Consider the following 13,421-nt stretch of genomic DNA (forward strand, 5'->3'; position numbering starts at 1 on the left):
TCGCTGCCGTCGCGACCTGTCGCCTCCCACGCATGTTGTGGCTGCGCCCGCCCCCGGCAAAAGAACACGGCCTGGAATACAAGGTCCGTGATGCTCCGCGGTGCCGGGCGCCTTTGTCTATAGGCGGCATCGGCGAAGGGCTTCATGGGATTCGTAGTACAAGGCCCCCCGCACCAGTGGGAGCCCTGCGCTGGAGAAAAGGAGTGATTCCTTTCTCCTTCCTTTCTTCCTCAACTCCAGAGAGCTGAACACTTATTTTTCTCTCCAAAAATCGTGCGCTTAAAATTTAAAAAAAGGGGGGGGGAGGACCCAGGGAGGGTCAATGTAAATAACGGATTTTTACTGAGTGGCTGGGCCTCGGCTACCACTCGGTGCGCATGCGCCTAGCCAGGGCGCCAACCGGAGAACTGCGCCCGCGTGGGCCCACCCCCTTGTGGTCCTGCTCCCCGAGAGCGAGCGCGCGCCAGCCCCACTCGGGCACCGCCTGTTAGGTTCCCGCGATCGAAGACCGCTACGTAGGACCGCAAGAAGACATCGCCGAGAATCCAGAGGGGCCCTGCAGGCGGAGGTATGTCCAGGGCCTGGAAGCCAGAAAAGCAGAGGCGGACGCCACCCCGAGCAATCTGCAGGGCGACAAGAGAGGCCACTGGGTGTCACGCGCACCGAACCCTCCTCTTCTTCCCGGGGAGCCAGAGCTTTGCCCCCGCCCGCTATCCCGGGCACCAGAAGTGTTTCTGTGGCCCCTCTTCGGTCCTGGTGATGTCTCATTCCTAGCTCCATCCTCTCAAATCACATCTTATTGCATCACTCTGACTTGTGACGGCCACCTACCTGGATGACATAGTCCTGGGCTGTAAGGTTAAACCAGACCCCACCAAGGAGGAAGGAGATTGGAGGAAGCGTTGGAATTTTCGAGCACTGGATGAGGTACTGAAGGAGAAGAGGAACAAGTGGAGTTGAGGGATTCCTGCTTAAAATAGATACTCAGGGCCTTGTGTGGTCAAGCTCTGCTGCCTTCTCTAGCCTTACCAGCTCTCCCCCCAACACACATAATTATTGCCACTTCCTTTAGACTCCCTTTTGATCAAACCTTTTCCTCCATCTACTTGTGGATCAAAAACTGCTGGCCCCGTGAGGGACACCGAGCCCACAGTTGTATTGAAATTGTCTTAGCGTTTCAAAAATGTTTTAAAAATTATTTACCAACTGTACACCACGGTGGTACAGGTTGTATCCTTGGAGTCTGCTGCTGTGCAACCTTAGACAAGTTACTTAACCTCTCTGTGCCTCAGTTTCCAATTTGAAGGTGTAGTTGATAGTAATACTTCATAGAGATGTTGTGTGAGAAATAAAGGAGTTAGTTTGGAAGAATGCCTGACACATAGTAAGAGTGTTATTATTCATGAACCAGGAGGTTTCAGATAATGTTTTCAGCTTTCTCCAACAAACCAGAAGATCTGGCTTTCCCTGCATGGAAACACTTGGCTGGAGCTGAGTGGCCTAGAGCTGCACTTTTTAGACTGATGGGGTACCTGCTCTCCAGTTTGCCTCCAATCCCACCCCCCCCAAGTACCTAAGAATACAATATTAGGCTGTAAATATTGGAAATGTTTACATTTGTAAATGACTGTAATGTAAATGACTACCAGGAAGTCTATCTTCCTCAAAAACCAATAGTAATTACCTTGTCGGGAAGGTAAGGAATGTTGAGAAGTTGATTTCGAGTGTATATATCTCTCTTGCGAGAGATGACAGCATCCAAGTATTGTTCTAAGTACCTTAAGTGGGTTAATTGATTCAATCCCCACAACATACCTAAGAGGTGAGTATTAGTGACCCTACTTTAGAGGTTAGGAAACTGAGGCCCAGGAGCATTAAGTGACTTGTCCAAGACAGCACAGCTCGTAAGTGGCAGAGCTGGATCCCAACCCGGGCAAGCCACACCAAACCGCCATGATCTCCCTGGCTCCCTTGGCTTATTACAGGCCCACGTCCTAGGCATTTGACTTGGAGACCCACAAACTGAGTTTTCTCCACCCTCGCAGAAGTGCCAAAGAACAAAGGGATAGAGACAGAAAACCTGACCTGGAAGGACCTGCCCCCACCCCAAGAGCTGCAGGGCTCCCCGACAGAGAAGTGAGTGAGCAGCTTTGATGTTGCACTGTGGCCTCCCTCTGGGCCTGCAACTCTCTTGGCACGGCTTCTGTGAGCCTCCACTCTCCTGTGTCTCAGGCTGCTTCTGCCCTATCTCTGCTTCAACTCTATGTGGATGTTCCCCAAGGCTGCTCCTGGGACCTCTTCTCGCTCCCAGAAGGGGCTCCCCTCTTCCACGGCTCTGAATACTGTCTGAGGGCTGATGGCTGCTATTTCTGGGCTTCCTCCACACCTCCCCAGACCTCTGCAGGCTCCTTAGGCTTCTCATTCCCATTCTGAATAAACCTTCATCACCATCTTCTCCTGTCCAGAGTCACTCAGCAGAGGCCTAGAAGGTGTCCTTGCTCCCTCCCACTACCCCCCAGCCTGTCACTCATGATGCCCAGTGCCTTTTGCCCTGGGATACCTCTTAACCACCTATGCCCACCCTCAGGCCCTAGCATCATGCCCAGTGTTTACCATCAAAACCCCACCGGACACTGGGTCCTCACCTCCCCCAACAGCAGGGAGAGTCCTCCAATGGCTGCATGCAGGGCCTGGATTTCTTCAGTGGGTCCTGTGATGAGGGATGTGCCCGTGTCCAGGATGGCAGCACAGCCCTGGGCACAAAGAGTCAGCCCTGTGTCCACGTTCACACTGTGAGGGGGCAAGGGGTGGACGTTGGAGCCAGTGTCCTAGGAGTCCAGGCCCTCAGCCCTTCCTCCCTCAAACACAGCAGCCCTAACTGAGTCCCTTCCTCCCTCAGACCCAGGAGTCTGGGTCCCCAGCCCCCTCCTCCCTCAGACCCAGGAGTCCAGGCCTCCAGCTCCTTTCTCCCAGGACACTGGAGATTAGGCTCTAGCCCATTCCTCCCAGACCTAGAAGGCCAGGCCCCTCACCGCTCCATGTGGATCTGCCAGTAGGCAGGGATCGTGACTGGCAAGAAAGTGAGGGGTGGGATATAATGAGCTGGATCTGAGCCACCCAGAACCAGCTCTCCTCCATCTGCTGCCGCAGGATCCCTGCAGAGACAAAGTGCTGTCAGTGTCTTGGGTGTTTCCCTTGCCAGCCCCAGGAGGGGCCAAGGAAGGGAATTCCCACCAAGGGAAGGTCTCCTGGTTCTAGGTGGGGGTAGTGGGATACAGGCAGAGCCTAGATATTGGGACTGGAAGCAAAGCAAGAAGTGAAGAGAAAGGGGACTGTTCTTGATGAAGGTCAGGACTGTAGGGTCCTGGGGGCTTTCCGAAGTGGGGATGGGACTTCCTGATATGGCTGTGGAAGATAAGAACTTTTGGGGTGGAATTTAAGTGGAGCATTGGGGTTTGTGAATTGGTTCTGGCAGGTGTGACTTGGGTAGAAGTGAGGTGGCTTCCTGGGTATGGTGAGACCTTCTGAATTGTAGGTCTCATAGTTCAGAGGTGGTAGACTTCCTAGTTGGCTGAGAGTGGTGGGGAAGAAGGGCAGTGATTCCTGGAGGTGGGGGAGGAGAGGATCTACCCAGAGGTAGATGGGGCTTCCTGAGTGGGTTGGACATCAGGGTAACTGAAAGGGCATAAGATTTTATGCCTGTGGGGGATGGGCCTCCAGAGGGAAGGTGGGGACTTCCTGGATGGTGGTTGGAGCTTTCTGAGCATAAGGTCCAGCTTCCTAAAAGGTAAGTGGGACGTCTTAGATTAAAATGGGTAACTTCTGGAATGTGTTCTCAAATGGCATTTGGGCTTTCTGTACGGTGAAGAGGGGGTTCCTAAGTTGAGTAGGTAGGGCATGGAGTTTCCTGGTTTGGGTTTGAAACATGGAGCATTTGAAATGATGGTGAGTGTCTTTAGTAGGTCTTAAGGTTGCTTGGTGAGTGGAACTTTTGAACAGGAGTTACTTATATTGGATAGGTGATTTGGTGAGTGGAGGATGAGACTTCCTTTATTGGATAAGGGACTTCCTGAAAACAGAGTGTCCTTCTTGGGACTAGGACTCATAGGAAGGTAGACCCTTCCCCATTACCTGTTGAGGTAGAAGGAGAAGACAGGCTTATCCAGTAGCCCCTGGTCCACCAGTGTATCCAGCGGGGGCCGAACTCCTCCCACAGCCAGAATGGGAAAACCGAGGCCCAGTATCCCATCGAAGTGGGCAAAAGTGAAGACCAGGCTGGGCTCCCACAGAGCCTCTCCAAAAATCACTGATGCACCCTTAATTCCTCCAATCTAGGGATAGATGCAAATGGGGCAAGTTACATCTTGGAGGAGATTACCCACATAACCCTGAGTTCTTCCAAACCAAGGCCTGAATCCCATACCTGGAGACTTCTGAAAACAACCCCAACTGCCTAGGATGCTTTGCTTCCGGACTTAAGAAGCCCACCCCTTTAACCAGGAAGCCCCACCCTCGCTTGAGAAGCCCTGCCCCTTTTACCCAAGAAGCCCCGCCCCCTACTTCAGAAGCCTCATCCATTGGCCCTGGAAACCCCACCTCCTAAACCACCTCCCTAAGCCAGATTATTTTAGACATTGGGGTTCTCCCAGGCTCAAGTCTTCCTGGGGTCAGTGGTCACGCACAGTCAGCTTGTCCTCACTCAGGATGCCATCTAGCTTCCCAGTTCCATACTGAATGGCAAACTTGGTCCCATTGGGTTGGAAGGAGCTGGAGGCTTTGGAGTTGAAGCGGTGGTGGAACCCTAGGTCAGAAGACCAGGGAGGTGTCACTGGGGAAAGGGAATCTCCCCAATGCCTCCTGCCTTTGTGACCTTGTCACCCCTGAAGGCAAGTCAGAAGAGAACAGTGCCTCGAAAATCCTTGGGAAGCCAAGAACCAGCCCCCCTCTTCTCCCATCACCCCTGTTCCGCCTTATTCTCCCCCATGAAAGCTCACAGCAGGGCAGACTGAAGAAGTGGCATCTTATGGACGGGACCCAGAGATTGGAGGAGCCAGTGTCAAAGACGACAGAGAAGTTTTGTGGGGGTGTTCCCAGTCCAATTTCCCCATAATACTGGACCTGATGGCAGAACAGGAGAGCGGGGGAATGAAAAGCTTGACTTCTTAAGCGGGGAGGAGGGCAGAGGCTCTCTGGGGCTGTGACTCACATTCATGTAGTTAGAGAGAGGTACCAAGATGGGCTTGTCCCCAGGGGATGGAGCCCCCAAACTGGGGGGCACTGCCAGCTTCCCCCATCCCCTCAGTGGGTTCAGGGTCCCATGTCCAGGGTAGACTCGGCGGAGAGGGATCCTGTGGGGGAGAATACTGACAGTTAGGAAACTACTCTTCCTAGAGACTCTCTATAACAGAATTTTCCAAATAGCATATAATGATAAAGGGAATGTCTCTGTGGCCCTAAAATAACTGTCATTACCAGAAAGCCTACAATAACAACCTTCGAGGAAACCCAACCAAACACATCAAACCATGATGACAAATTTCCCCAAAGACTTTACAAGAGCGAGCCATCCCAAACAGACCTTTCCCAGAATCTTTCAATAAGAGACATTCCAAATAACAGAAAATAAGCCACCCTCAGGAAGTTGACATTCACAAAGGTTTCCAAAGACCCTAAACATAAAACTAGCCTTTGCAAAAACCCTCCCGTGCATGCTTCTCATCATGATGTAGGAGGCTATTTTCCTTACTATTGGGGGGGGGGGGGGGGGGGGAGAGGACAAGCACCAAATCCCAATTTCATTCTTTATACTAAACTACGTTCTAGGGGCGCCTGGGTGGCTCAGTTGGTTAAGCATCTGCCTTTGGCTCAGGTCATGATCCCAGAGTCCTGGGATTGAGCCCCGAATCAGAAGAGAAGCCTGCTTCTCCCTCTCCCTCTGCCTGCCGCTCTGCCTACTTGTGCTCCCTCTGTCAAATAAAGAAATAAAATCTTAAAAAAAAAAAAAAACTACATTCCAGATAATCAAAGACCTAAGGTGAAATGTAATATTTTTTTAAGATTTTTTTTATTTATTTGAGGGAGAGAGTGAGCGAGAGAGAGAACGAGTGGGGGAGGAGCAGAGGGAGAGGGAGAAGCCGACTCTCCCCTGAGCAGAGAGCCCAATGTGGGGCTTGATCCTGATCATGACCTTAGCTGAAGGCAGACGCCTAACTGACTGAGCCACCCAGGCGCCCCGTGAAATGTAATATTTAAGAGCACTAGAATGAAGTAAAATGTTTAAATAACTCTGGCTTTTCAAAGCGTGATAACAAGATCAGAAATCATTGGGGAAAATGTTGATGAATGGGACTCTAAAATTTTAAACCTTTGTACTCCCTTCCTCCAACACACAAAGCTGTTAAAAAAGTTTTTTAAAATCTAGGGGAAATAATTACAAGTTATATGTCAAAGAGTTAATATCTTTAATATGCAAAGAGCTTTTACAAACAAATAAGAATAAGATAAACAGCCCAGCATTGGGGAGACAGTTCTCCAGGTTCTCTCACATTTCCAAAGAGGGACTTTGTCAAGGATTTCCTTTAGTGAACAGCCTTGGGAGAGACAGTGTCTCCCTCTGGGGCAAAGAGCAAGCAGGTTTATGATCCATTATAAGAGGTTCAAGTTCCCTAAACTTAGGGTTCCTTTCCTGTATTGCACCTCACTGCATGTGCACCTCAGCCAGCCCTCTTCATCTCACCCTGTGGGAACGGGTTCAGAGAACTGATACCCTGGCTACTACTGTTGCCAAGAGTAGTAACCTGTCCTTGTCTCTGACCTGGGAGTCTTGTGTCTTCTATGAACAGCCATGAAATGAAACTGTGGCAAGCTTGACATTCGGTAGGAAAATAGGCAAAGGACATAAACAGGCAAAAGAAGTACAAACAGCTTCTAAACAAATAACATCTTTTTATGTTAGATGTTCAACCCCAACAGTCATCAAAAGAATACAAATGACAAGAGTCAGAAACCTCTTCTGACCCTGCAGATTGGCAAAGAACCATGAATACTCACTGTTGGCTCAGGGCTATAGATTGATACAAACTTTCTGGAGGATGATTTGGCAAGTATGTATCATAGGGCTTACAACCGTACACAACTTAATTTCAGTTCAACGAATTTCATCTCTAGGAGATCACTGGACAAGTGCACAAAGATGTGTTTATGAGGATGTATCTAATTTTGAAAACTGGAGACCAACTAGGTAGGACTTGGCTCAGCTATGGAACATGAATAGAATGGAATCCATTCAACCACTAAAAAGGAGAAAGTAGGGGTGCCTGGGTGGCTCAGTCGGTTAAGCGTCTGCCTTTGGCTCAGGTCATGATCCCAGGGTCCCGGGATCGAGTCCCGCATCGGGCTCCCTGCTCGGCGGGAAGCCTGCTTCTCCCTCTCCCACTCCCCCTGCTTGTGCTCTCCCTCTCTCTCTCTCTCTGTCAAATAAATAAATAAATAAATAAATAAATAAATAAATAAATAAATAAATAAATAAAATGTTTATGTGGTCAAATTAAAAAAAAAAATAGGAGAAAGTAGCCCTCTATGCCAGTGGTTCTCAAACTTTAGCAGGAAGAGGAATCACCCAGAGCAGGGGAGATGGGCAAAGTTTTTTGTAAAGACTTTGCCCACCATCTGTCTCTGTTGCAACTGCTCACCTCTGTCAGTATAGCATGGAAACGGCCCTGGACAACATGACTGGGTTTTGTCAAACTCCATTTGCAAAAAAACAGGTAGCAGGATGAATTTGGCCCTTGAGCTGAGTGTTTGCCAACCCCTGACCGAGAGTTGAAATTCAGATCTTGTAGTTTCTGATTGACTAGGTCCAAGATGGAGCCTGAGAACTTGCATTTCTACCAAGTTCCTGGATCATGCAGATGCTGTTGGTCTTGAAATGACTCTCAGCGAATCCCTGCCCTTTGCGCTGGCTTAGGAAATCGCCGTGACCTTTTAGTTTCAAAAAGCAGGTTAGCAAACATCCTGTGTGCTAATATTTTTGTACCTGCTTGTAGTCACTCCTTGGAGCCCTGGTCCCTCACTCACATCTTTGCTGCGCCCTCTCCCCCACCATGACTCAATCTTTGAGAGGTTCAAGAATGTCAAGTGGGGAAAATGTTTCTTGGAAGGGGACCCTCCCCCCCCCCATCAAGAGTTCCAGGGGATGGGAGAAGAGAGGAGAGGAAGTGAGAGACTTGGGTTGGGGGGGACCAGAGGCCAGGGGAGGGGGGAGGTCACTGGGGTCCCCAAAACTGGACTTCTTGAGACCTAAACAGTTTGGAAGATGTGACCCTGGGGGAGTCACAGCTCTGAGTCTCTAAGATCTTGTTGGGTTGGGGTGTGGGAGTCACGTGTCTGGAGACCCCAGTACCAGATCATCAGAGCTCAGGGTGGGATCTGTGGGGTCCTCCCAAAATTTGTCTGGAGAGGAGAGAGAAGGAGTCATCCCAATCGAGGGTCTCCGGGTTGGAGGACCTTGGACTGAAAGGGCTGCCCTCTTAGGACCTATCAGGGTAGAAGCCCTGTTGGGGTGAGAGCCCCGTTTGGAGATCTGCGAACCCAAGAGATAGGAGTCCTGGCTCCTGGGATGCCAGGCTTGGGAGTCACTGAACTGGGGGCCCCCCAGACTTAAAGGGCAAGAGGGGGAGAGTCCGTCCCAGGTTTGGGGTGGTGATGGGGTCCCCAGTACCGGATCAGCGAGGCCCCGGCAAGCTCCACAGTCAGCGGCGGCAGCAGCAGCAGCAGGAAAGGTAGCCCGGACATCTCTGGGGACCCGGTGTAGACCCGTCCGCGTTTTCTTCCCGCGGAGACTCCACCCTGTGCCCCGCCCACCTCCGGGGTTCGGAGGTGAGCGGGACGGGAAGGCTCTCTGTGGGTGAGGGGGGGCGGGGGGCGGGAAGCGCCTGGTGTTCCTGGAGGGAATGTGTGGAGTAGTTTTGTAGGGTTCGCGGAGGTGTCAGCGCGCCTCGCTCGCGACTTCAGTGGTGGGGGAGGGGCGGTCTCCCCGGGGGGGGGGCGGGGCGATCCGTCCGCTACGGTCGCTCTTATTTATGACTTTCATTGCACTTCACTTTTCTGAGACTCATTAACCACAAGGGTTTTCTTGGGCAAGAGAAGGAAGGGCGGGTGTTTTTGAAGGGTCTGGGGGAAGGTGGGGGGAGGGTTAGCCTAGAGGCGCTCCTGCCCATGATAAGTGGGACCCCCGACTCTTACGGGTTTATTTGGGAAATACTGAAACACACACACGCCCATAAAAATAGCCCAAAGCCCCATCACCATCGAAAGAGCATAAAAATAGTTGGCAGCGTCTTTGTCTCTGGGCCTGCCCCCTTTTACATTGACTTAGTGTCTCAAATATGAAATGAGCATCAGAAAAATCTAGTTAAAATGCAGATTCCTGGGCACCACTCCCAGGGATTCTGATTCCAAAAGCCTGAGATAGAGCCCTAAGAATCTGCATTTTTAGACAAGCCCACTGATCAGGGAGCTGCAAGCATTTCCGAGAAACTATATGATGTTTTGGTTTTCTAGCTTAGATTTACAAATCAATATCAGCTTGCACATTTTTTTTAAGTAAATAAAAGCAGGCTGTACTTACTGATCAGTAACTTGTGTTTCTTTTTCTTCACTTAACCATATACCTTGGGCTTCAAGAAAAATTGAGAGGAGGGGTGCCTGGGTGGCTCAGTTGGTTAAGCGTCTGCCTTTGGCTCAGGTCATGATTCTGGGGTTTCAGGATCGAGCCCCGCATCTGGGATCAACTCCCTGCTCAGCAGAAGCCTGCTTCTGCCCCTCACCCCGCTCATGCTCTCGATTGATCTCTCTCTGAAATAAATAAAATCTTTAAGAAAAGAGAAAGAGAAAGACGCCTGGGTGGCTCAGATGGTTAAGCATCTGCCTTCGGCTCAGGTCATGATCCTGGGGTCCTGGGATCCAGCCCCACATCAGGCTCCTGGCTCAGCGGGGAACCTGCTTCTCCCTCTCCCTCTGCCTCTCCCCCCTGCTCATGCTCTCTCTCTCTCTGTATCTCTGTGTCTCAAATGAATAAATAAAATCTTTAAAAAAGAAAAAAAGAGAGAGAGAAATTTAGATGTAACATACATATGGTAAAATGTACAGATCTTAAGTGCACAGCATCATGGCTTTATTATTTATTTTCCCTGACAATTTATTATGAAGATTTTTCAAGCAGTTAACAAAGTTGAAAGAATTGTATAGTAAACCCCATTACCTACCACCTAGATTCTACAATTCACATATTTTGCTGCATTTCCTGTGTTACAAATCTATCTAGCTGTCCGTTCCTCTATTTGTCCAACAGCCCATCTGTTTTTATTTTATATATATTTCAAATAAGTTGCAGACATTATATTCCTCACCTCTAAACACTTAGCATGTATATCGTTAGCTTGATGGATTTTTGCATATGTATATGCTCCAGTAAACACCATCCAGATCACAATATAAGACATTTCTAGCTCCCCAGAGTGAGAAGGTTCTTTCTCACTGTCTTCCAGTTGGTGTCTCCCCAAAAGTAACTAATACGCTGACCTCTATGACCACAAGTTAGTTTTGCCTGTTTTTGAATGTTACATAAAATGAAGCACATGAATACTCCCTTTGTGCCCCGTTTTATTACTCAGTTTTATGTCCTTGAATATCTTTAAAAACCAGGTGGGGTACTTGACTGGCTCCATCAGCAGAACATGCAACTCTGGATCTCGGGGTTGTAAGTTCGAGCCCCATGCAAGGTGTAGAGATTACTTAAAAAAATAAAATCTTAAAAAAAAAAAAGGATCAGAGCATATAGATTTACTTCATTCTTTTTTTCGCAAGCCCTTAATTATGAAAAATCTCAGACATACAGCAAAATGGAAAAATTTTTACAGTGAACACTCATATACCCACCACCTAGATTCTACCATTGCTATATTTGCTTGATCACATTTCTTTTTTTTTTTTTTTTAGAAGATTTTATTTATTTATTTGACAGAGAGAGAGTGAGAGAGCACAAGCTGGGGGAGAGGCAGAAGGAGAGGGAGAAGCAGACTCCCTGCTGAGCAGGGGGCTGTATGCAGGCTCGATCCCAGGACCCTGGGATCATGACCTGAGCCAAAGGAAGATGCTCAACGGACTAAGGCACCCAGGCGCCCCTTGGTCACATTTCTATCCATCTCTCCATCTCTTTATCTAAGTGGTTCTCAACTGGGGAGCTCTTTTCCCTACAGGGACATTTGGCATTGTCTGGGGACGTTTTGGCTGTCACGACTGGGGTGGGGGTGTACTGGCATCTAATGGGTAGCAGCTAAGGAAGCTGCTAAGCATACTACAAAGCACAGGACAGCCCCCCCCAACAAAGAATTGCTTGGCCCCAAACGTCAGTAGTGCCCTATTCTGTCTATTCCTCAATCCATCTGATTATCTTGCCTTCCAGGTAAGTGGTGGACATCAGTATCCTTCGCCCCTTCTTCTCAGCATGTCTCATTCTTCAAACAGCTACATTGTATTCCAGGGGTGCCTGGCTGGCTCAGTAGGAAGAGCCCGGGACTCTTGCTCTCAGGGTCCTGAGTTCAAGCCCCATACTGGGTGTAGAGATTACTAAAACAAACAAACAAACTTAAAAAAAAAAAAAGCTACATAATATTCCAGAATATAAATGTAACACTATATAACACTTGCCCTAGGTTGGTTATTCTCCTTTTTCAATATTATAAACAATTTATTTTATAAATAAAATAAAATCTTAAAAAAAAACTCAACTAAATCTTTAAGACTCATTATAACAAGTCCTGTGCCACTCCTTCTCCCATTTTTTTCCTCCCAAGAAGAAACCACTTTCATTTCTTTTATTTTATTTATTTATTTATTTTAAAGATTTTATTTATTCATTTGAGACACAGAGATACAGAGAGAGAGAGAGCATGAGCAGTGGGAGAGGCAGAGGGAGAGGAAGAAGCAGACTCCCCGCTGAGTCAGGAGCCGGATGTGGGGCTTGATCCCAGGACCCTGGGATCATGACCTGAGCCGAAGGCAGATGCTTAACCATCTGAGCCACCCAGGCGCCCCTATTTTATTTATTTTTAAAAAGATTTTATTTATTTGACAGAGACACAGCGAGAGAGGGAACACAAGCAGGGGGAATGGGAGACGGAGAAGCAGGCTTCCCGTGGAGCAGGGAGCCTGATGCGGGGCTCGATCCCAGGACCCTGGGATCATGACCTGGGCCGAAGGCAGACGCTTAACGACTGAACCACCCAGGTGTCCCATTTTCATTTCTTTTAGCTAATAAATTTGGCATTGTTTCCACATCTCTAAGCACAGTTATATTGCTACTTCTTGCTTTGTTGGTTTTAGGCATTATCCTCTGTTCTGCTGACTCAGAATTCAGGATTTAGCTCTCTTTCCTTTCCTCCCTCTACCCACACTTCTTACACACACTCTCCCCTTTCCTGTTTAATATGGTTATGTAATTATTTTGGTTAGATCAACACCAAGCATTGGGGATCCTGGATGGGGTTACAAAGTGGGGGGAGGGGAGCTCAGGCAGAGAAGTGGGTCTAAGGTCCCCAAGTTTCAGGAAGTATTCTCAACAGCACCATGAGGAGGTGTGGGCATTTGGTGAAGGGAAATCCTAAAGGAACAACAACTCAAGGGGTGTAAAAAAAATGATGCAGGAGAGAGAAGGAAACATTGCAAGAGGGAAAGTTTTGAGTAGGGAGAGGGAAGGGATTCAGAGCCCAGGTGGAGGGGTTGGCCCTTATGGATGGTCCAAACATGGTCATGGGAGGGCCAGCAGTGAATGTACCTCTGTATGTGAGCTAGCAGTGTCCCTGGGGTAAGCATAGGGAAGTTTTCTTCTCGTGGCTTCTATTTTTTCAGCAAAAGAAGAAGTGAGAATGAAGGTGGGGAGGGGCGCTGGAGGTTTTGAGAGAGAAGGTGAGAACATGATTGCTTAGAGGATGGAGAACAGAGCCAGAGAGGCCTTGCAGATCGGTTCTGAATGTTCACTTGAGCTTTGCTGTCACACAGCTCAAGTACGTCCACTCGCAAGCTCAGCTGGGTGGGAGCAGGTACAGAAAAGGCAGAGTCCATTTTAACCAGGGTTGGGGTTTGGCCAAGCAGGTGTGAGCAAGGGAGGAAGAGCAAGGAAGGTAATGTAATGTGTGCAAGGACGATTGTGGTGTTTGCCCACAGCATCTAAGAAAGGGAGAGAGGACATGAGAGGTGGTGAGGCCATAGAGAAAAAAAGGGTAGGACCGAAGGATCAGAGGTACCAATGGCATCACGGAATTGAAAGGCCCTTTATGGGGCGTCTGGGTGGCTCTGTTGGTTAAGCATCTGCCTTCGGCTCAGGTCATGATCCCAGGATCCTGGATTTGAGGCTCCCTGCT

At 48.9% G+C, this 13,421-nt stretch overlaps 1 protein-coding gene across 1 annotated transcript; it reads right to left on the bottom strand.

Annotated features, from left to right (window-relative positions):
• Window positions 1–319: 319 nt before the first annotated feature.
• NAPSA (napsin A aspartic peptidase) lies at window positions 320–8,960 on the bottom strand. Its single transcript, XM_034987055.1, has 9 exons — window positions 8,720–8,960; window positions 5,207–5,348; window positions 4,995–5,118; window positions 4,683–4,801; window positions 4,132–4,331; window positions 3,033–3,155; window positions 2,646–2,790; window positions 832–930; window positions 320–623 (listed from the first exon to the last, which is right to left on the bottom strand). The coding sequence occupies exons 1-9, from the start codon at window positions 8,791–8,793 to the stop codon at window positions 384–386; spliced, it is 1,266 nt and encodes a 421-aa protein (XP_034842946.1). The 5' UTR covers window positions 8,794–8,960; the 3' UTR covers window positions 320–383.
• Between the last annotated feature and the right edge of the window lie 4,461 nt (window positions 8,961–13,421).

The sequence above is a fragment of the Mirounga leonina genome, unplaced genomic scaffold (assembly GCF_011800145.1).
Source record: "Mirounga leonina isolate KUSES-001 unplaced genomic scaffold, KU_Mleo_1.0 Mir_376, whole genome shotgun sequence".
Lineage (NCBI taxonomy): Eukaryota > Metazoa > Chordata > Mammalia > Carnivora > Phocidae > Mirounga > Mirounga leonina.